The sequence below is a fragment of the Sorghum bicolor genome, chromosome 3 (assembly GCF_000003195.3).
Source record: "Sorghum bicolor cultivar BTx623 chromosome 3, Sorghum_bicolor_NCBIv3, whole genome shotgun sequence".
NCBI classification, from domain to species: Eukaryota; Viridiplantae; Streptophyta; class Magnoliopsida; order Poales; family Poaceae; genus Sorghum; species Sorghum bicolor.
Window position 1 is genome coordinate 67583041 of NC_012872.2, and position 21696 is coordinate 67604736.

General features: G+C 46.7%; 5 protein-coding genes across 11 annotated transcripts; 4 read left to right on the forward strand and 1 right to left on the reverse strand.

Moving 5' to 3' along the window:
• Positions 1049-3688, forward strand: LOC8060100 (laccase-8). The gene is made up of 6 exons (XM_002456596.2): positions 1049-1159; positions 1320-1471; positions 1630-1877; positions 1985-2107; positions 2224-3147; positions 3232-3688. The coding sequence occupies exons 1-6, from the start codon at positions 1064-1066 to the stop codon at positions 3360-3362; spliced, it is 1674 nt and encodes a 557-aa protein (XP_002456641.1). The 5' UTR covers positions 1049-1063; the 3' UTR covers positions 3363-3688.
• On the forward strand, positions 6817-7869 carry LOC8060101 (heme-binding-like protein At3g10130, chloroplastic). The gene has a single exon (XM_002456597.2). The coding sequence runs from the start codon at positions 6978-6980 to the stop codon at positions 7638-7640; it is 663 nt and encodes a 220-aa protein (XP_002456642.1). The 5' UTR covers positions 6817-6977; the 3' UTR covers positions 7641-7869.
• On the forward strand, positions 7971-9713 carry LOC8060102 (protein STRICTOSIDINE SYNTHASE-LIKE 10). The gene has a single exon (XM_002456598.2). The coding sequence runs from the start codon at positions 8467-8469 to the stop codon at positions 9502-9504; it is 1038 nt and encodes a 345-aa protein (XP_002456643.1). The 5' UTR covers positions 7971-8466; the 3' UTR covers positions 9505-9713.
• On the forward strand, positions 12197-18404 carry LOC8060103 (fructokinase-like 1, chloroplastic). Of its 6 annotated transcripts, none has more exons than XM_021456663.1 (4): positions 12197-13191; positions 14023-14858; positions 15021-15136; positions 18113-18373. In XM_021456663.1, the coding sequence occupies exons 1-2, from the start codon at positions 12310-12312 to the stop codon at positions 14713-14715; spliced, it is 1575 nt and encodes a 524-aa protein (XP_021312338.1). In that variant the 5' UTR covers positions 12197-12309; the 3' UTR covers positions 14716-14858; positions 15021-15136; positions 18113-18373. The 6 variants fall into 6 exon arrangements, with proteins under 6 accessions (XP_021312338.1, XP_021312335.1, XP_021312337.1 ...); XM_021456660.1 differs by having other exon boundaries at positions 15058-15136; XM_021456662.1 differs by lacking the exon at positions 18113-18373 and adding an exon at positions 15995-16091 and having other exon boundaries at positions 15058-15136.
• LOC8060104 (uncharacterized protein At1g04910) lies at positions 15676-20856 on the reverse strand. 2 transcript variants are annotated; one of them, XM_021456659.1, is made up of 9 exons: positions 20130-20856; positions 17888-17960; positions 17713-17783; positions 17539-17627; positions 17272-17404; positions 16946-17175; positions 16617-16843; positions 16367-16418; positions 15676-16294 (listed from the first exon to the last, which is right to left on the reverse strand). In XM_021456659.1, exons 1-9 carry the CDS (start codon positions 20562-20564, stop codon positions 16084-16086), a joined length of 1521 nt encoding a protein of 506 aa, XP_021312334.1. In that variant the 5' UTR covers positions 20565-20856; the 3' UTR covers positions 15676-16083. The 2 variants fall into 2 exon arrangements, with proteins under 2 accessions (XP_021312334.1, XP_021312333.1); XM_021456658.1 differs by having other exon boundaries at positions 16367-16843; positions 20130-20845.

Consider the following 21696-nt stretch of genomic DNA (forward strand, 5'->3'; position numbering starts at 1 on the left):
CGCACCGCTGCAGGTGACATATGCGTTAACTTTGTGTCTTCATGACCAAGAAAATCTATAACAAATCAATAAATGATTTGATGAAGCCGGCTTGCTTTTCAGTTTTCCCCCGGTAGAACAGTTTCGAGGTTATTTCTTTGCTGAAACGATCCAGCTGACCTCTAGTTATTCAGAGACAGAGCTGAGTAAAACAATATAAGAAATCACTAGGTCATGGACAGATTTACTTTTACTGGACGCGCACAGAAACAGATTTCCAAAATCCAGGAATCTTCTGTAAGTTGAGGGCCGGCAAATTCAACGTACATACCTTTCGAACAGCCTAGCCTAGCCAGTGTGTTACGTTCGACAAATGGCCATGCAGGCTTACGGTTCGCCGAAATGCATATTTTTGTTCTTATTTTCTGAAAGCGAGACTACAGTTCTGACTTGCGACAACTTGAACGCACTGATCTACCTACTCCGGCCGTGTCGTCTCCGTGCATGGCGTCAAAGTTCTGAGAAAGCATTGAGGGAGGCATGCAGTATAAAAGTCATGAACAAATTAGCACTAAACCGAAAACCGTTGAAGAGCATATTATGTGGCATCACACAAGACTGTCGTAGTTCACACATGGTTAAACATATCTTCTTGGTACTGATACACAAAGTACTACAACATGTGTGTTGCAAGACTTGACTCTGGATTAATCAACAGCTTCAGGGAAAGAAGAACCTAGTGAAAAAGTCTAGAACAAAGTGCAACAACTACACCAAAAGAAAAGGGATCGATAATGCATAGTCAGATCGAATGACGATGCGCCTGACAAAGTATTCCTATGTAGTCGCAGTCTGATTACCTCCGTTACTCAACCTCTCTCACGCTACACGGTAACGCTAGGTCATTTGTAGGCGCAAGCACGACCCGTTCTGAGAATATAAATTATCTATAACTTGCTCCAAGATAGAGTCGTGTTTGTATAAATATGGGCGCCAAGCCGGTACGCCGGTACGTTCCTCAGTTGCTTTTGTTTGCATCTTATGCATCCTCGTCTCTCGTCTCTTAGAAGAGGGTCAGGATATCATGGCGCGGGCAGCCAAGCTGCTGGCGCTGCTCATTGCGGCGTTGTGCACGGCGGCGACGATGGCGAACGCGGCGGTCGTGGAGCACACCTTCAATGTAATAACCCTCTTGTAATAAACCTTTCTGTTTCGGTCGGTCTTTTGGAAGCTTGCATTTTCCGTACCCCATGCCGTAATAACTTGTGTCGTATTTATCATTGCATATATATAAACTAACTTGTCTGTCCATGCACGTACATACGTAACCGTTGAATTAGGTGGGCGGCATGAGCATCTCGCAGCTGTGCATGAACAGCGTGATATACACGGTGAACCAGCAGATGCCGGGACCGACCATCGAGGTTAACGAAGGCGACACTCTCGTCGTCCACGTCGTCAACGGGTCGCCGTACCCAGTGTCGGTCCATTGGTAAGTACAAGCACGAGTCGTCCCGTATCCTGAAGAACTGAACAATTGCGTCGTCAACGGATCGCCAATATATGGCAGGCCCGCGCTGCCGCGCCTACGTTTTTTTTCTCTGTCTCTCTCTCTCTCTCTCTTTCTGATGCGCTTCGCTGCGTGTGCAGGCACGGCATCTTTCAGCTGCGGAGCGGGTGGGCGGACGGCGCCAACATGATCACGCAGTGCCCGATACAGCCTTCCGCCAAGTTCACCTACGCGTTCAACATCACCGGGCAGGAGGGCACGCTGTGGTGGCACGCGCACGCCTCCATGCTCCGGGCCACCATCTACGGCGCGCTCATCATCAAGCCCAGGAACGGCCCCAGGGGCTACCCGTTCCCCAAGCCCTACGCCGAGATCCCCATCCTGCTAGGTACGGTACGGTACGGTACTACCCATTGCCCATTCCTGCCAAGGCTGCTGACGCTGTGATCCGTTGTGGTGCGTTCCTGACCGTTGTGTACAAATTCTCTTGCACAGGCGAGTGGTGGAACAAAAATGTGGACGACGTGGAGAAGGATGGGCTCTTGACCGGCCTTGGCCCGGCGATGTCCGACGCCTTCACCATCAACGGCTTCACGGGCGAGCAGCCGTCTTGCAGAGGTACGGCCGGCGGCACACGATCAAGCCCTGTCCCGTGTTACGAAATTCGTGTCTCCGCGGACATAACATAACCCCTGTCACCTGTGCATGTATCCGGTTTTGCCAAAACCAAGCAGGCGCCGGCGCGTACCAAGTGGAGGTGGAGTCCGGCAAGACGTACCTGCTCCGCATCATCAACGCCGCGGTCGATTCCGAGCTGTTCTTCAAGGTGGCCGGCCACGCCTTCACCGTGGTGGCCGCCGACGCCAGCTACACCAACCCTTACCCCACCGACGTGATCGTCATCGCGCCGGGCCAGACCGTGGACGCGCTCATGACCGCCTCCGCCGCGCCGGGGCGCTACCTCATGGCGGCGCACGCGTTCGAGAGCAAGACCGCGGCCAACCCGCCGCCGTTCGACAACACCACGGCCACGGCCGTCGTCAGGTACAAGGGCGTGCCCGACTACGCCCCCGCCGCCATGCCGGCGCTGCCGGCGCACACCGACGTCGTCACCGCCGGCAGGTTCTACTGGTCCATGACGGGACTCGTCCGGCGGGGCGATCCCGTCGTGCCGAGGAACGTCGACCACAGCATGGTCGTCGCGTTCGGGCTCGACCAGGTGCCGTGCGCTCCGGAGCAGACCAAGTGCCAGGGGTTCGCGGTCGTCGCGTCCATGAACAGGTACTCCTTCCGGTTCCCGGACAAGGTGTCGCTCCTCGAGGCGTTCTTCAGGGGCGTCCCCAACGTGTACTCTGAGGACTTCCCGGGCGCGCCGCCGCCGGTGCCGGCGCCCAGGAAGGTCACGTCGGTGAGGAAGGTGAACTTCAACGACGTCGTCGAGGTGGTGCTGCAGAGCCAAGAGTACAGCAGCGCCCTCGGCACCGAGAACCACCCGATCCACCTGCACGGGTTCAACTTCTTCGTGCTGGCGCAGGGGCTCGGGCGATTCGACGCTTCCATGAAGAGCAAGTACAATCTCGTGAACCCGCAGGTGCGCAACACCATAGCCGTGCCGGCCGGCGGCTGGGCAGTCATCCGTTTCACGGCGGACAATCCAGGTGAGAGAGACTTCGCAACACACAGACTTGTTCATCAGAATTTGAGATGCTGATCCTAATTTCGATATCGCGATGAAATCGCAGGTATGTGGTTCATGCACTGTCACTTCGACATGCACCTGCCGTTGGGGCTGGCAATGGTCTTCGAGGTGCTCGATGGTCCGGCGCCGAATCTGCTTCCTCCACCTCCCGCGGGCTTTCCCAAGTGTCACTGAAATCTGCTAACTCCGCCTATGCTGGTGGTCCATAAAACCAAAACTGAGTGTACGATGTAATTAATGCTCGGGTAGTTGTTTCTTCTCGTGTATGTCTGCCTTATTTTATTGTGTTGCTTGCTAAATGATTCCTTATTATTCAAGTTTCAGTCACTAAATAAAGCTATGTTTAAGTGGTACCCCCTCTGTTTTTGATTTGTGAGACGCAAGCTAGTTACTTCGAAAAAACCAGTTTCATCGCGTATGAATACGTGCGAAGAGGTCGAGTTTTCCAAGTGCAAACGCTTGGAGATGTTCTTATGTATTGACAGAAAGAAATTTTAGTGAAAAATATTCTCCAACCTTTTTAATTGAATTTTTCAAGTATTATCATTCTCTATTTCTGATTTCTCACTAGCTAAAAATAGAGAGCAAGACTGGCTCTGTAGGGTACACCGAGCAAATAACTCTCCAAATAAGGATTTAGAGAGTGAGGTTAAGATTTTTTTTAATGATGCTCTATGTAAGCATTAGCGGCTGAACAAATTACTAAACAGTGTGGAAAAGGGCAAGTTTTTTCTGTCCATCCAACTACTGGTGAGTTTGATTTTGGCCATTAAACTCAAGAATCAGGAATCTTTGACAACCAACTATTGATACCATTCATATTTGGTGCTTCGGCTGTTTTGATGGGTAGTTTGAAAATTTGAAATTCAAAATGTGAGAACTTGAAATAGGATTTTGGGTTCACAAGTGATTTTTAATAAAAGAAGTTATCAACTATAAAGTTGTAGATCTTGGTAGATCACTAGAAAAGGCATGTGGTGTTGCCGCGTAGGCTAGTATGAGACCTTTTAGTATAATAGATTTAATTAATTGATAATTTATTTGAATAAAACTTAGATATAAGTATTGGTTCGCTTTCTGTATTTCCTAAAGGGTTCCATGTTAGGGAAAGTGGTCATTCCAATAGATTGCAACTGATTATATATCGTATGCAATAGTTCCTAGTATCGAACTTTGAGTGACCAAATTATTCTTAAATGGGAGCATGTAACAGAAGTGCAACATAGCAAGTATTATTTTAATTATTTAAATTTATAAACTGAGCTACGCGCATCTAGTTAGGTTCGGTGAACTTGCTGCACCAGGTTTTGTTAATTATGTCTTTTTTTTGCACTATATTATTATATTTGATAGACTGCTATTTTATACGTGGGCCGGGATAATATTATGTGTAGGCAAATGCATATTTCTTTTAGGATTGTAAAGCCGATAAATTCACTCAATCATTTTATATTATGCATGTTACGGATAATCTACCATAAAAGTTTCATAACAATTCTAATAAAGAAACTAACCCTATTAATTATTTACATAAAACTCTAGAGAAATCTACATTCACATTTATAGCAATAAAGTTACACTAAACACATCTGATATTATGGGCTTACAGTGCAGTGCTAGTTGTGTAAAGTTCAACAAACTTGGTTTGACTTTTTTATTTGTATTTGTTTTATTATGATCTTTACAAAATTAAATTTGTAGGAAAATAGAAAAACAGCGTCAGGTGGAATTCGACCCACTAAGGCCTAAGTTCGATGATATTATAGACCTAAGCGGAAGGTAGGCCGACCCATAAAAGGGCTTAGATTGCGGGTTGATTTCGTTAAAATTCAAGGAATTTTTTAAATAAAAACCTAAGAGGAGACCTGAATTACATGTTGATTCTACTAAATTTGAGGACTTTTTTATTTGCAAAAGGGCCAGGACTCCACGATCTACGCTATCCGCCCTATCAATCCGACGGCCGACAAAAGCTGACAACATGGCCACGTCGGCTGGCCTTTTTTTGATACATGAATCGTCTTAAAGAGATTTCTCCATCCGAGTGTGTGTGAACAATTTTTTAAAAAAGTTGAACTTCAAATTACCAAAACTTCAAATAGAATTTTAGAATCATAAATAAAAATATTATCAATAATAAAATTGTAGCTTATCAAAATCAACAACTTTGATTCAGGTCATTTCTCCATGCGTATTCGTTCAAATAATTTTGAAATTTTGAAGCTTTGGTCGCCGTTTGCATATTTTTCATTTTTTAATAATGGATAATAATATCTGGCTTCATCTATGCGTAGATAAAATCAGGCCAATTATTACAACGACCAACTGACACAAGTTCAGTTGTACAAATAGCAGCCCCACAAATAACCACTGGAAAAAGGAAATAGTTTTTGACTAAACGAAACCAACATGTCTGTGTGCGAGCCATCCATTGGAATAAAAAAAGCTAAAGCCGACGTCTCGAGGTGAACTGCTGCTGAGATAGATGATCTTTCAGATCTTCATGCCGCTGTAAGCTCACCCATTGGCGTAGCCAGTGAGTTCCTCTGAAGAGTACTTGCAAAAGAGATTTAGGTTTGCATTTATCCAAAACTATTTCATTCTGTGTTAGACTATCTCCAACAATCATCATCCAAAATACAAGACCTATTTGTCCTTTGGGTAGCGCTATAGTTAAATGGTTCCATACCTATTTTTAGTCTTCTCCAACAACAAGACCTAAAAGATAACACTCTCTGCAAATGGGTTTCGAGGAGAGAGTATACCCAAATTTGAGTTATGCCTCTCCTGATACCCAAAATGGGTTTTCTGTATGGGTACCCTGTTGGAGGCTATATGTATTATATTGGAGACCCATTTTAGGTTAGGTTTCCCAAATAAGTCTCCTGTTGGAGACAGCCTTAGCCATAAGCCCACAATAAAGTTGATGTTGCTGTTAATAACAATGTATTATATCTTTTAGTACTCAATTTGGACCAAGACTCGAACAAGTCTCTAACACTAGTGGGTGGTACAATACCAAAAAGAATATGAATAGAGCGCCACAAGAACTTGGCGTAGTAACAATAAAAAAAAAAGATGTTGAATTGTTTCTGATAGAGACAATAAGACTTGTCTCCGTGCCAATTTCTCCTAGCTAAGTTATCTTTTGTTAAAGTTACTCATCTCTTTAAGTACTACATAAAAATTTTTATCTTCATTGGTAACTTTGTTTGCCAAATATCCTGTGAAACTCGCTCCCCATTATTAATTAAAACAGTATACATGGACTTGATTGTAAAGGTTCCTGAAGCCTTTAAACTCTACACAAACACATTTTATTCTTGCATTAAATTAACCTGTTGTAAAGAAGCAACAATTCGCTGCCAGTTTTCTAAATTTCTTCCTATCAAATTTATCCGGAATATTTTTCATAGTTTTCTAAATTATTAATTTCGAATAGAAAGATCCTAGAGGCTTCACCGAACGTGTTTCCCAAGTTAAACCACATGGCAAAGGACTCAGAGCTGCAAAGCCAATCATCAAAGATTCGAAGTTTGCCGAGCTTGTCCTCCAAGCCGAGACCAAAACGCACCCATGGAGCAAAGCGCGCCACGATGCCCAGACAACCTCGTCCACACATCAAGAAGTCTCTTCTCGCCGCTTCTTAAATCCCATGCTCGGCAATGGTGTCAGGCAAAGCGACACTCACAGACACATCCAGAGCGCCCGACCGCTCAAAGACCATCCTTTGAAGCTGCACCGTACCTAGCTCGCTACCTCGATCTCGCCCTCCGCCGACTATCCACCATGGGGATGGTACTGGGCAAGATCACGGTAGAGACGCCCAAGCACGAGGTCCTCCACACCGGCGCCGGCTACGAGATCCGCAAGTACCCGCCCTGCATCGCCGCGGAGTTCACCTACGATCCCAAGGAGTGGAAAGGCAACCCCGACGGCGGGTTCACCGTCCTCGCCAACTACATCGGCGCCCTCGGCAAGCCGCAGAACACCAAGCCCGAGAAGATCGCCATGACGGCTCCCGTCATCACCACCGGCGGGGGCGACGACGGCGAATCGGCCGAGAAGATCGCCATGACGGCCCCCGTCATCACCACCGGCGAGCCCGAGCCCGTGGCGATGACCGCGCCGGTGATCACGGACGACCAGCAGGCGCCTGGCAAGGTGACAATGCAGTTCCTGCTGCCGTCCAAGTACACCAAGGTGGAGGAGGCGCCGCGGCCGACGGACGAGCGGGTGGTGATCCGCGAGGTGCCGGAGAGGAAGTTCGGCGTGGCGAGGTTCAGCGGGGTGGCCACGGAGAAGGCGGTGAGGGCGAAGGCGGAGGGGCTCAAGGCCGCGCTGGAGAAGGACGGGTACGCCATCAAGGGCCCGTTCGTGCTGGCGCGGTATAACCCGCCGTTCACGCTCCCGCCGCTGCGCACCAACGAGGTCATGTTCCCCGTTGAGTGAGTGATCCGGCGAGGCGGCCACCGCCCAGCTACCGGCAGCAGGTGTTCTCTGTGAATTCAGTGCCTGAGGTTCAGAAACTGTCTTTTCGCTTGAAGTTGTTGTTGTCCTACTCTTTTTCTGTGTGGGAAAATAGTTTCCCTTCTTGAATAGTGATTGTAAAGTATGCTTTACTGAAACTTGTAATGGATAAATTTACTACTCTCTGATCAATGAAGAATTAATTAGACCCTGGTGTGGCTCCGTATTTCAGACAGAGCATATTCGCTTGTCTGAAAAATTATGGTTGAAAGCATTGTTCGCTGATACGTTGTAAGAAAAAAATACTGTTAAATAACTTAACAGATAAGCTCAATCAAACATGATCAGTAGAGTACAGAAACATATATGAGCAATTTATTAAAGTAAGTAAAGTCGTTTGTTGATGAATTAAATCAACGAGACCCAGGTCCCTGTCACGCACCGTCGAACGTCACGCGCCGCGGGTAGCATCGCAAAGCTTAGAAGCCCCAGGGCTCGTCCACGATCCTCCGATCCGAAAAGAGAAAAAAGAAGCGTGCTTGGGTCCGAGTCCGAGTTGTGAACTTGTGATAGAACCGTAGCGTTCGTGATCGGCACTCCGGCTCCTAAACGAAATCCCGCGAGCAGCGGTCGACTCCAACGATGCCACGGGCGGCTTCCATGCTATAAAACGCGAGCCCACGGCGCGGCGAGAGGCACATCAGAAACACGCCGCCGCACGATAGCACACACCAGATCATCGCGAGGAAAGCGCGCGCATCAGATCCTCGCGAAGAAGTAGTGCCTAGTTGGGCGACGCACAGCTAGCATGGGGCGTCGGAACAATCCGGCGACGTGGCTCCTCGCCTTGGTCGTGCTAGCTCTAGCCCTTTTCGCCGGGCCGTGTGCCGCGGCACAGATCAAGACCACCGACACGCGCTGGAGCTTCCACCTTCCTTTACCAAGCGGCATCACCGGCGCCGAGAGCCTCGCCTTCGACGGCAAGGGCGAGGGGCCCTACGCCGGCGTCTCGGACGGCCGCGTCCTCAAGTGGGGCGGCACCACCGTCGGCTGGACCACGTTCGCGCACAGCGCGAACTACCGGAAGATACCCCTGTGCACGGCGGGCGTGGTGCCGTCGGAGGAGACCGAGAGCATGTGCGGCCGGCCGCTGGGCCTCCAGTTCCACGCCAAGACGGGCGACCTCTACATCGCCGACGCCTACCTGGGGCTCATGAGGGTCGGCCCTGGCGGCGGCGAGGCCGAGGTGCTGGCGACCGGCGCGGATGGCGTCCCGTTCAACTTCGTCAACGGCCTGGACGTCGACCAGGCCACCGGCGACGTCTACTTCACCGACTCGAGCACGACGTATCCCAGGAGGTTTAACACCGAGATCATGATGAACGCGGATGCGACGGGCCGGCTTCTCAAGTACGACGCGCGGACCAAGACCGTCGCCGTGCTGAAGGCCGACCTGCCGTACCCGAACGGCGTGGCGGTCAGCCGCGACGGGGCGCAGGTCGTGGTCGCGCACACCGTGCCTTGCCAAGCGTTCAGGTACTTTCTCCGCGGCGCCAGGGCGGGGCAGTACGAGCTGCTGGCGGACCTGCCGGGGTACCCGGACAACGTGAGGCGGGACGACAAGGGTGGCTACTGGGTGGCCCTCAACCAGGAGAAGCAGAGGCTGGACGCGACGCCGGCGACGGCTCCTGTGAAGCACCTGGTCGGCGTCCGCCTGAACGCTGACGGGGTGGAGATCGAGGAGCTCACGGCGGCCAAGGGCGTCACGCTGAGCGACGTGGCGGAGATGAAGGGGAAGCTGTGGTTAGGCTCCGTGGAGCTCGAGTATGTCGGCCTGGTTGCTTGAGCTGCTGCGGCTGCTTGCCAACATTAGCTATGGACGTATATATTATATGGTCATGTTAATTAGGAACTTAGGATTAGGAATTGCATTGGTAAAGTTAGCAGTAGCTACTCTTAAGCAGTGTTTTCATGTGTGTTTATTATGACAAAGTCGACGCAATTGTACGGTTAAAAGTTAATTATTGGTCTTGGATTTTTTATAATCCATTTTTACTCCCTTTGCGCACTAAATCAATGACCTCTTTTGTGTTTATTGTCACTAAAATTAATTGTTCCGACATGATTGTGCTATAGCCTACTCCTCCGTCCCTAAAAATGATGAGTCACTATGGGAATCGTGTTAGTCAAACTTTATCAACTTTGACTAAGTTTATAAAAACATTTATAATATTTTATTAAATATATCTTATCAAAATTAAAATTTGTTGACTTTTTAGAAAACAAAAATAGCTCTTTTTTTTAGGGACGAAGGAGTATATTTGTTTTCTTTATTTGACTAGTTAACGCCTTGACCTCGAGTTACAGATGTTGGCCCAAGCTTCAAATTATAAGTTATAATTTCCTTTTGTACACCTCAGGCTTTGTTTAGTTCACCCCAAAATCTAATTTTTTTTAATATATTTTACGTCACATCCAATCTTACGGCACATGCATAGAGCATTAGATATAAATAAAAAAGATATCAAATTGTACGGTTTGTCTGTAAATCACGAGACAAATCTTTTCAGTTTAGTTAGTCCATGATTGAATAATAATTACCAAATAAAAAGAATACTACAGTGCCCAATTTTTTTTCATCTTTCTAATTAAACAAGGCCTCACTTCAACAACCGCTTTGTATATTATCGAAGAGCCTATAATTTTATGAAAATAAAGAGTCAAAGTTAATTTCTCATAAATATTTTTATGACAATAAGAAGTCAAACTTATGCTTTGGAGATCATGTCGCTATCTAAACAACTTCTTTTTTAAGTACAAAGGGAGTACTAAGATAAGAGACTTCTGTATGGAGTACAATGCAAACACCCGAACAACACGAGTGTTTATTGATCTTGATGAGAGGTTCCCATAAGGCCTTCTCCAACACGCCAAACTGGCTTGTAGCCCCGTCCTCCACATCAGCACGCGAGCTCCAAATCATATTTTGTAGTGGCTCCGCAGCGGCTTATAGCTGTCTGCAGAGGCTGCGACAACATCATCTGACAAAAGTGCAAGGCACCCAGGCAAGCAAGCGTTGTAGACGGCGAGCAGCGAGGTTGTGAAAGAGAATGAGAAAAGAAATCAGTGACAAAAAGCTGAATGATGAGATGATGTTTTTACCTTAGGTGTTAGCTTGCGTTGTAAAATCAGTAGTTCTGTGCATGCACTGTCTACTTGTCCTATACTTTTTCGTTCAAACATATGCTACGTAGTGACTGCCCGCGTTGGGGCTGGCCTAAATATTAGTGCTTTTAGGCCTTGTTTAGATGTAATTTTTTTTTGGATTTCGCTACTGTAGCACTTTCGTTTGTTTATGGTAAATATTGTCCAATTATAGACTAATTAAGGTCAAAAGATGCGTCTCGCGATTTACAGTTAAACTGTGTGATTAGTTTTTATTTTCGTCTATATTTAATGCTTCATGTATGTGCCGCAAAATTCGATGTAATAGAGAATTTTGAAAACTTTTTGGATTTCGGAATGAACTAAACAAGGCCTTAAACTGATGCTTCCCTTTGCTGACTTTGAGTCCCCAATATTGAACTATAGAGGCACGGGACTGATAAGAGAGAGAGCTAGGAGAAGTTGAAAAGCAGCCACGAAGCACCCAAAGCATGCTCAATCAATCATCACTTGACGGCTCTGTCCTTGTTTAGGAAAAAGCCAAACCACTTACAAATAGATCTTTTTCTACCTTTACAGCACACCACATATATTCACATCATAAAAAATAAGTTTTAGATAAAATATATTAATATATATTTATATTATGAAAGATTAGATTCCAAATTTAGCTGGTCCATAAGCTTAGAGCATCTCCAAGCGCTTTGCAAATAAACTTTGCATTGCTCTATTTGCAAAAAAGAGTAGAAAATACCCCTCCAATGGTTTTGCAAATAAGGTTTGCAATTTAGTTAACTTTGCAAATAGAGGTTGAGGCTTTGCATATATGCAAACCTTCCCACCACTTTGCATCTACAATTTCGGCGTTCCACGTCGGACTCCGTCCTCCCGCCCCCCACCCCGCGCGATTTCTCTACGTCCGTCTGCCCTCCCTACCGCGCGAGCCCGCCCTCCAGCTGCCGCGCGTGGCCGCCGTCCCTCCAGCTGCCGTGCACGCCCGCCCTCCCTACCGCGCACGCCCGCCCTCCAGCTTCCTCGCGAAGGATCCCTCCGCTGCCAAGGTGTCGCGCGCCTCCTTCAGCAAGGTACCTCCATGGATCTCAATCTCTCTCAGCTCGATTCGTGTAGCATGGCGGCCATTGTGGGTCCACACTTTGTGTTTGCCAAATCTAAATGCAAAGTCCCTTGGAGTTGGACTATTTTTAGACTTTGCAAATGAGTTTGGAACTTTACAAACAACACCAAATGCAAAATTTATTTACAAAGACCCTGGGAGATGCTCTTACCAAACACACCCTTTAGCGTTCCCAGCCCAGCTCGGCTAGAGTAGATGTTCCATTTCCCCACTGCGGGCGCAACCCGAAATCCTTAACGGTTGCTAAAACCCTTATCGGATCACATTGACACTGTCCGTGGATTGTGGATAGAGTTGAATCCAGCGCTCGTCGCCGCGCCCCTTCCTCACCTCGAGCAAAGAGGAGCGGCAATGGCCATGGCCGTCCCCGCCTTCCTCCTGCCATCACTGTTCCCCAAGCCCACTCTCCTCGCCGCTTCACTCCACTCCAGCCTCCCACGCGGCCTCCCCCTCCGCTGCTCTCCCAACGGCGCCGCCGTGCCGGAATCCCCTGAACCTGCCCCTCGCCGCGGTCGCAAAAAGTTACCGTCCCCGTCGGCGCCGAAGGCGAAGGCCACGAGGCGGAGAACCAAGAAGGCGGACCAGGATCCCGACCCGGAGGGCGCGGAGGAGCCGGCAAAGCGGACCAGCCGCCGGACGAGGAAGTCCAAAGAAGAGGCCAATCAGGATGAGGTGGCCCAGGCGTCGAGCCACGGAACGGAGGAGACGATTCCAGAGGCCAACGAAGAGGAGGATGCGGTGGAATTGGGTGGCGGCTACGACGATGACGAGGATTTCGCGAACGAGTGGCCGCCGCTGGTGTGCTGCTTCGGCGCGCCGCGGTGGGAGTTCGTGCCCACGGTGCGGGTGTCGGACCGCCAGATGCATCCCGACATGTACTCCACGTGGAGGCACCTGCAATGGGAGCCGCCCGAGTTCGCGCGCGCACCGGGGAGCGCGGCGAGCAACGTGGCCATTGCGCTCACCCGGCTCGGCGGGCGCGCCGCGGTGCTGGGTAAGGTCGGCGACGACGACTTCGGCCGCGAGCTTGTGTACCGCATGAACTGCGAGCGGGTGCAGACACGTGCCATCAAGTTCGACGGCAAAGCGGCCACTGCCGCGGCGCGCATGAAGGTGACCCTCCGGGACCGGGAGGACGGCAAGGGCGGCACGAAACTTGTAGCCGAGACGGTGAAGAGTGCTGCCGAGGACTCCCTCCGCAAGACTGAGATCAATGTAGATGTGTTAAAAGAGGTGAGTTGGTAATCCTTGGGGTAAACATTGGATTCTGAATTTCCGATTCAAGATTTATGCTCGCGTAGTCATTTCAGGGCAAGCTATGTCTTTATGGGCATAACAACCACAGTGCACTTTTGCAGAACAATTGCATCAAATTACTTTCTAGCTGAAAAACAAAATTGATGTGATCTAACAGCATAGCATGATTGCCAATTGTATTTCTCTTTTGGTATCATGGAAGGTCGATTCTTATAAAAAAGATTCATCCTTATTGCTAAATTCTCTACTCAACTTGTTTGAGTTTTGTATATGCATACAGATGCTACTTGATCTCATAGTGCAGAGTTGACATCTGAATCAGTCTTATTTATGGAATCTAAGATAGCAGCGGATTATGGACTGATAACAGTTTCAGTATTTGTATTTAGAAAATAAATAAAATAAAATTGTTATAGAAGTCCATGAAATCAGAGGTTACACTGCATTAGCTAAAGCTTCTAGCTCTGAAAAAAAATTGAACATTCTTCATGATAGATTTGTCTCAGGTTTATTTCTCCACTACTTTATTATTATGTTTAAATCATGATAGCTTTCACGATCACGGTGTGATCATCTTCCAGACTGTTTCAGGTATGCACTTAAACAATAGAATGGTGTCCTTTGGGATGCCGTCAGAATTAACAACTTTGCAGATAAAAGTAAGTTTAGCAGAATTGCACTGTTCAGGGTCACATGCTGGCAACAAAATTTTAAGAGGACACGTTTTGATGAGTTAGATGTAGCCATTGCTATTGAATTGCAAACCATTTTCTCTTTATTCAGATCTAATCTGTGGTAATTACACAGGCTAGAATGTTCCATTTCAGTTCAGAGGTCCTGTTAAACCCCTCAATGCACGACACACTATTCAGAGCTATTGAGCTGTCCAAGAAATTTGGAAGCAAAGTGTTCTTCGATCTCAATTTGCCATTGCCATTGTGGACTTCCAGGGATAAAACAAAGGAGGTGATAAACAGGGCATGGAAAGAGGCCGATATCATAGAGGTATCAAGGGATGAGCTGGAATTCCTCCTTGATCATGAGTACTATGAGTACAAGAGAAACACCCCACCTCAGTATTATCTGGAAGGATTTCATTTTACAAGAAACTGGCCACAGTACTACCACTACAGCCCTGAAGAGATTGCTCCTATTTGGCATGATGGTATAAAGATCTTGCTTGTGACCTATGGAACACTTCGGATCCACTATTACACACCTAAGTTTCATGGCTGTGTGGTTGGGACAGAGGATGCACTCATAACTCCATACACCACTGACCGAACAGGTTCAGGGGATGCTATTGTGGCTGCTGCTATTAGGAAGCTGACAACTTGTCCTGAAATGTATGAAGACCAGGATACATTGGAGAGGCAACTGAGATTTGCCGTTGCCGCTGGAATCATATCACAATGGACAATTGGTGCTGTGCGAGGGTTTCCCACTGAGAGTGCTGCCCAGAACCTGAAGGAAGAAGTTTATGTGCCTTCTATGTGGTGAAATGATAGATCATCTGTGATGGAATGAACAAATATACGATACAAGCATACTTCATGAATGGTCTTACGGAACTGAACAAGGGAATTTTCCTTTTTTTATGACAAGAGAGCTACAAGCGCAACTTACATGCACTAATTGCTCAGGTATCCTCTCACAATCCATTCTGTATTCATTTCAATTTTGAACTTGGGTAGTATGCATGCCATTAAGTGCATCTACTGATTGACAAATGTTACATAGTTGAATCGTCATTTTAATTTGTGAACAGTTGAATCGTCATTTTAATTTGTGAACTGAATTCTCAGGTATACTCAATTTGATGCATTGTTTGAAAACACACAGGTTTGCATTTTAATTTTGCTCAGGATGTCTAAACTTTATTAAGGACCCTGGTTTGAATGAGCACGCCAGTTCTGGGAAGGTATTTATCTAGTTTCTTTTTCCACAGGGAGAGACTCCCCTGGACTCTTTTTTTAAGAAAAAAAAGGTTGAGGAGTACTGAACCCTGTTTTTTCAGGGAGTTATTACCCAAAAATTAGTGAGCCCTGGGTTGCTGCCCCCTCCACTGGAGTCGCTAACCAACTGAGTTACTACTCGGTTCTCGTTTAGCGAGTATATTCTTTAAGACAAACTAATATGGAATGGGAAGTGCACATAGCATAAAACTTGATGGACTGAACTAGGGCCTTGTTTACTTCCAAAAAAATTTGCAAAATATGAACAGTAGCGTTTTCGTTTGTATTTGATAAATATTGTCCAATTATGGACTAACTAGGCTCAAAAGATTCGTCTCGTCAATTCCGACCAAACTGTGCAATTAGTTTTTATTTTTATCTATATTTAATACTTCATGCATACGTCTAAAGATTTGATGTGACGGAGAATCTGAAAAATTTTGCAAAATTTTTGAGAAAGTAAACAAGGCCTAGGCTATAGCACGTAGTTCATTGCTTGTCCGCAAAAAGAGTGATATGTAGCTAATGATTATTGTGCATACACATTATTCGCACCAATCTGTGCATAATAAAATGAATAAAGTTAAGATATAAGGCTGTACAGAAAGACTATGGACTAAATACAAACATACACTAAAACTCTTCAAAACTGCTAATTCTACACTCTGTGGTACGACATATATCTTCGAATATCTTTGCCTCTTCTATTTTGAAACTTGAATAAACAAATCATGGACATTTCAGTGAGTGTTCCCTCCCTATTCCTTGTGAAAACTACATAAATTTTATCTGTGTAGCAAAATAACATGTGCTTTTGCTGTCAGTTTACCAGGAATTGCACTGTTTGGTGTATGTCAATGAGTCAGAGGAAAGCTCACTGTATGATAACTGTCTATTCATATGTAGAGTAAGTTCATGCCACTTGATCCTGTGTGTTTCTTTTGCACAAGCACCCTGGAAGAGGATTTGCATAAAAATACTCCTCATGCCTTGGACTTCGACCAGACAACCTCTGACGTGGACCTCCAATCCTGTTTTCATGATGCATCTTCACTTCACTTGCAAACTCTGTCCAATCTATTGTCCCTTCATCAAGCTTGTCAATGAGCTCAACAAGCTTGTGCCTATAGACAGTAAAAAAAATCAGTACTTTGGATTTAGAGCTGAATACTCAAAACAATATTCCAGAAATTTACCTGTCAGGGTTAATGGTCTTTCGGAATCCTTCATATCTTCTGTGTCCCTGAACTGCTTTAGCCATATTTCCATCATATGTATGCACAAAAACATCACTCTGGAGGGCTACATTGTAGTCTATAGCAGCTAATCTATTTTGGTACAGCTTGAGAGACTCTAATTCATTTGCTGTTGCCAGACTATAATGTGTATAGACATTTGGATATTCGTCCTTTAATGCATCCATGCTATGTACACCATATATTTCACCTGATACAATGTAGATCTTTGTGGTGGAAGGATAACCCATAGCTTTCAGGAAAAGAGCTGCTTCACGAGGAGTCATAGGGCAGCCTCCTTGGAGTCGCCTCTCCTTACTGTTGATTTCCTTCTCTTTCCAATGCTGCACCTTGAGTCGCATTTCCCTCAGTTCCTCTGCCTCTTGATATGTTAGGTTGTGGCTGCAGCCAGTGAATGAGAGCATGTCCTTCTCATACCTGTCAGTTTATAATGAAGAAAACATTGGTGTCATTGATCTGCATGTTCCTCAGCAACAAAGTGTCGTCAGCCTGTTATTAGACAATTGCAGTTTCAGTCACCTTAAGTGAAGTGCGATATAATGGTTGGATCCATTCCTCAGTCTATCAACTAGAGTATTACCTAGCTCTTCAATTTCTTGATTGTATCTTAGTGCCTCGTAATTTGCACGGCATCGGAGTCTTTGGATAGAAGGAGGGAGACCATTGTTGACAATACGCGAATCTGTATGTGTGAATTTCACAACTTTGGCCTTCTTCAGTGTCCTTGTGAAAGCTCTGTAATAAGAAGCCTGAAAAGAAAATATTAAACCATCATTTTTCTGCCTGCTCAATTTTTCTGATATATAACTTCAGTACCAATTAGTCCGGAAGTAGTTGATTCATACCCTGGCCCAGGATTTGGGTGCTCTAATATAGGGTTTCAATCTTTTGAAATCTGGCGGCAAGGAATCCACAATCATGATGTCATCTTCTAAAGTTTCCTTGAAGTGTTGCACATCAAATATATCTTTGAAATCACTGCATGTCAAGCCAAAACATCAGTCTCAAAAGAGTGTATGGATTTCTTCTTATTATTAATCAAAGCCGGGTAACCGGATCTTTCAAAAAAAAATTGTATAGATTTCTTGCTGTACTGGTTCAAAGAGAAGGACCTTGGATCAGTCCAGAATGATTTATGGTCCAGGGTAGGGATTACTAGGGTGGCATTCATGAGCTTAGCAACTGCAACCATATCACTTATCTGCAACAATGATTTTGAAGGAATGCATGTGAGCTTGAAAGGCATTTTCCTGTATTCACGTTTTTTAATATCATTGAAAACATACTCCCAGTCTCATTTGGTTAAGTCCACCATTGGCTTCAGCAATTATATAGCCAGTGGTTGTACTGTTGGTTCCTGAAAAAGCAGAGCAAGTGTTGCCCAAATGTAGGCACTCAGTTAAGACTATTGTTACTTAGAAGTAATGTTAAAATGAAGGAAGATGGGGCAGATGAGCTCACTGTAACGATTTTTTGGGCGTTCAATGCATTTTGTGTAACCCTCACTATCTGGTTTTATCCATATCTGGGTCATCTGTTGGATTCCAAAACAAAATTTCAGCATAAAATTAGGAGCATCAGTATCTAATAAAATCTCGCGTCAATTCCATAAAAGTAGAAGCTCTCAAGCATGTAAATTAGAAGCATCAGTATCTAATAAAATTCATTCTATTCCTTTATTCGCAGGTCTATGGTGGTTTTAGTTAGGCGACAGGTAGGAGTTTGTGCTTCGTATATTGTCCAATGAACAAGGAACTCTTTCTTACCCGTGTACTAGTCATACAAGCACTAGCACTTTGTGGGGATAGGATCGATTGATGTGAACTCTCACTTTATGTCCATTCATTTTTGTCTCTCTTTCTTCTTTTTTTGAAGATCCATGTAGAAATTTTTGGAGGCTTAATAAGGTTTAGATTAGCGCTAGGAACCGCCAAAATTCTTTTATTATCTGGTCTAGATATCAGTCTTGACTGTCAAATGACAACTTGTCTGTAGTCTCATGATGTCACTATCGTCATTGTAGTAGCTTCCTGGTGTGCTTATCATCTGACTGTTCTGCAAAAGGCTCCGCTGTACGTACGCCTCATTTGTGGAAATCCTTTGCGAGGACTGATTTTTACAACTCGTTCTCAACCAACGGAAAACCAGGAGATAAATGGCCGAAAAACACTCAAATATATACTGGTTCACTTGCCAAGACGCATGTGATTGTACAGGAGTTGTACAAATGTAGGTGAAGTATTTCCCTTTCTGTAAATGTGAATTTGTGTGATACACATGTCCCTACGATTTAACTTGTGGTCTATAAGAGCAATTCCAAGAGTTTGGCTAAAATTAGTAGTCAAATTTTATTGTTTAGCCATTTCATAAAATAATTTTTTTTTTTAAAAAAGAAGTCTACAACACTTTTGCTATTTTACAAAATCAGATAGCCAGTGTAAGTAGTTGACTAAATATGGCCACCGAAAATTAAGGAATAACTAACTTTCTATTTTACAAAACTAGATAGCATATTTGTTGAAGCCTACTTTTTGTTATATAAATTCTAAAATAGTCTCCACAATAAGAATAATTAAGCTGTTGGAGTTGCTCGAGCAACTCCAGCAGTTTGCTAAAACTCATTTGGCAAATCTATAGTTTTGCCAAGTTTCAAAACCAAATGTCAAGTAAAAAAAGAAGTCTTCTTCAACAGTTTGCTATTTGGGCTTGGCAAAAGAACTTGGCATCTTATGATTTTTGCCAAAATCATAAAATTAAGCTTCCAACAAGTTGACAAAACTAGTTGGCAAATTGGGATACACGTGATGCCAAGCTATGGAGGACTTGACATATTTGCCAAGTGAAGAGGGAATTTTGCCAAGCTCACAAAATTGTCAAGTAGTTTTGCTAATTTGTTGGAGGCTGTTTTTTATGGTTTTGGTAAAAATCATAGAATGTCAAATACTTTTAGCAAACTGTTGTAGTTGCTCTAAGTATTGTTTTGTGTGGTCACGAGGGGAGGCCCTCCAGCGTGAATTTTCACAGTGTTCGATTTTCCGTGTGAATTTTCAGAGTGTGTTTGTGATGCGGCGCTATCCTAATCCTAATGTTGTGTGTCGAGAACATCAACGTCAACCCTTTGGAAGCACCTTGTTAGTGACCCGTACCACACGGTCTGAGTATCACTCTTCCAATTGAATTTCCCTACGATTGGCAAACAATCTAACTACACAGGAAGGAAGAAATAGCGATGTGCCAAAGAGCTGGCGCTTGCTCTTCTCTTCTGAAGAGGACACGTACGGGACGGCGACCTTGGACTCCTTCCTGAATCGGGCAGCCTCTGAAATGTCTTCGGCATCCAGTCTGAATGTCTGGTTCCATAACAAAGAAACAAAAAAACGGCAACTACATACAAAAACGACGCGCCCGCCCTGCCCGCCATGAATGAAACTTCTCGTGTTTCTTCGTCGCATACCCCCACCCAGACCCAGTCCACGAAGATTGCCTCCAGTCGCCGACTTGGCTTGGATCCTTTTAACTCGGCACGTTCGAATGGTTTCTAGGTCCATGCAGAGCTTTGAAAGCCGCGAGTAAAGTGTGATCAACATGCATGCTAATGCTAACAATAACTGGCAGCCTCTAGACTCGACTCTAGTGGTGCATGTCATGGCAGTACGAAGAATAAACGAAACAGTCAACGGGCGAGGAGTATAGAGCTACGCACCGGCGGGTCGGGCGGGCGGCGAGCGACGGCGGTGAGGTTCTCCTCCCTCCACCGCAGCACCTCGGCGTCCACCCTGCGAACGAGCCTCCCCTCCGCGCCGGTAGTGGCGCCGCGGCGCGAGCTCATGACGAGGCCGACGACGACGGCGACGCCGAGCAGGCACGCCACCGCGTTCCGCACCCAGGCCTGGTCGACCACGGGCACCCGCTTGCCGCCGCTGGCCCTCCGCGCGAAGAACAGAGCCTTCACCCGCGCCGCGCCGGCGCCGGCGCCGTGGCCACCGCGGCCGTCGTCGCTGTCGTCGTCGCACGGGACGACGAAGTAGTCAACGGCCGCGGCGGCGTCCGTGAGGCGGCGGCGGTGCGCGCCGGACGTCACCGGGCTGCAGCTGCAGGGCGAGGGTGCTGATGCTGTGGACGACGACGACGCGACCATGGCCAAAGCGGCTTGGTTGGTTTAGACAAGGTGATCATGCACAAGGGAGCAGAAGGAGCCGCGAGGTGCGTGCGCAGGTGGTTTGGCGCGCTGCCTCTTGGCCGCTTCGATGGGCAACCGCGCTGGACGGGAGCGGGAGGAGGAGGACGCGCACGTCTGCGCCGCGCCAGGGCGGCACGTAAAAGGGAACGTGGGGGCGAGGTGGGTGGTGGTTTGCAGTTTGCACGACGAGTCGTGCGTGCCCTCCCAGTCTCCCACCACTGGTGGTTCGGCTCAGCTCGGCGCCTCGGCCTCCTTCACGATTGGGGTGTCGTTGCCGCCTCCGCTGTGCCATGTTTGCTGGCGCGATCACACCGCGCGGCTCGCTTTCCCGGCCCGTCCCGGATCTCTTTTTGTTGCGGGTGTGACGGGTGCGGGTGGTGTAGCGCAGCCGAGGACGGGATCGCGGAGGACGCAATCGCAATCATTCGGCGCACTGCGCGCGCGGTGTGCTACGTGTTCGAATTCCCGGTACCCAGTGGGCATCTGGTTCTTTTCTTTTTTTCTCCCTTTTGTTTCCCCCCTGAAATTCGCCATGCTTGAGCATGTGTTCTAGAATATATATAAGAATAATAATGGTCGGATCAGGACTCGTCGTTAGAGGCAAATCGGTATGGTCGATCAGCACAGGACACGTGAAGCGAACATGCAGCCAGGCAGGGAGTGAGTGCTGCACGCGCTACACTACAGCTGATCCGTGAAAGTAGCTTTTGCCCTTTTGGATGCAAACAGGTCCCCGTACGGATCGAAGCTTCCCTGACCAGAGCTAATATACAGTGCAGGTGCAGTGCTTAATGCGGTACTGTGATTTGTCGCGCTTAATTCCGCACTGTCAGTGGACGGAGGCGTGGTCCTGATGAGGTGGTACGTGTTAGTGCTAGCGCGCCTGATTCCTTCCTTTAACTGAAAACACTGACCATTCGGTAGGTAGGGACAACTGATGTGACGAGTTGTGGTGCAAACGCTAACTTTTAAAAACCTGTGTTAGTGCGAGTGACGACGCGCTGACCGAGCTTTCTCCCGCTTTGACGTAGCCCCGCTCGAGTAAATAAAACACCGGCATTTTATGCATCGCCGTGTCAACGGCTTGACT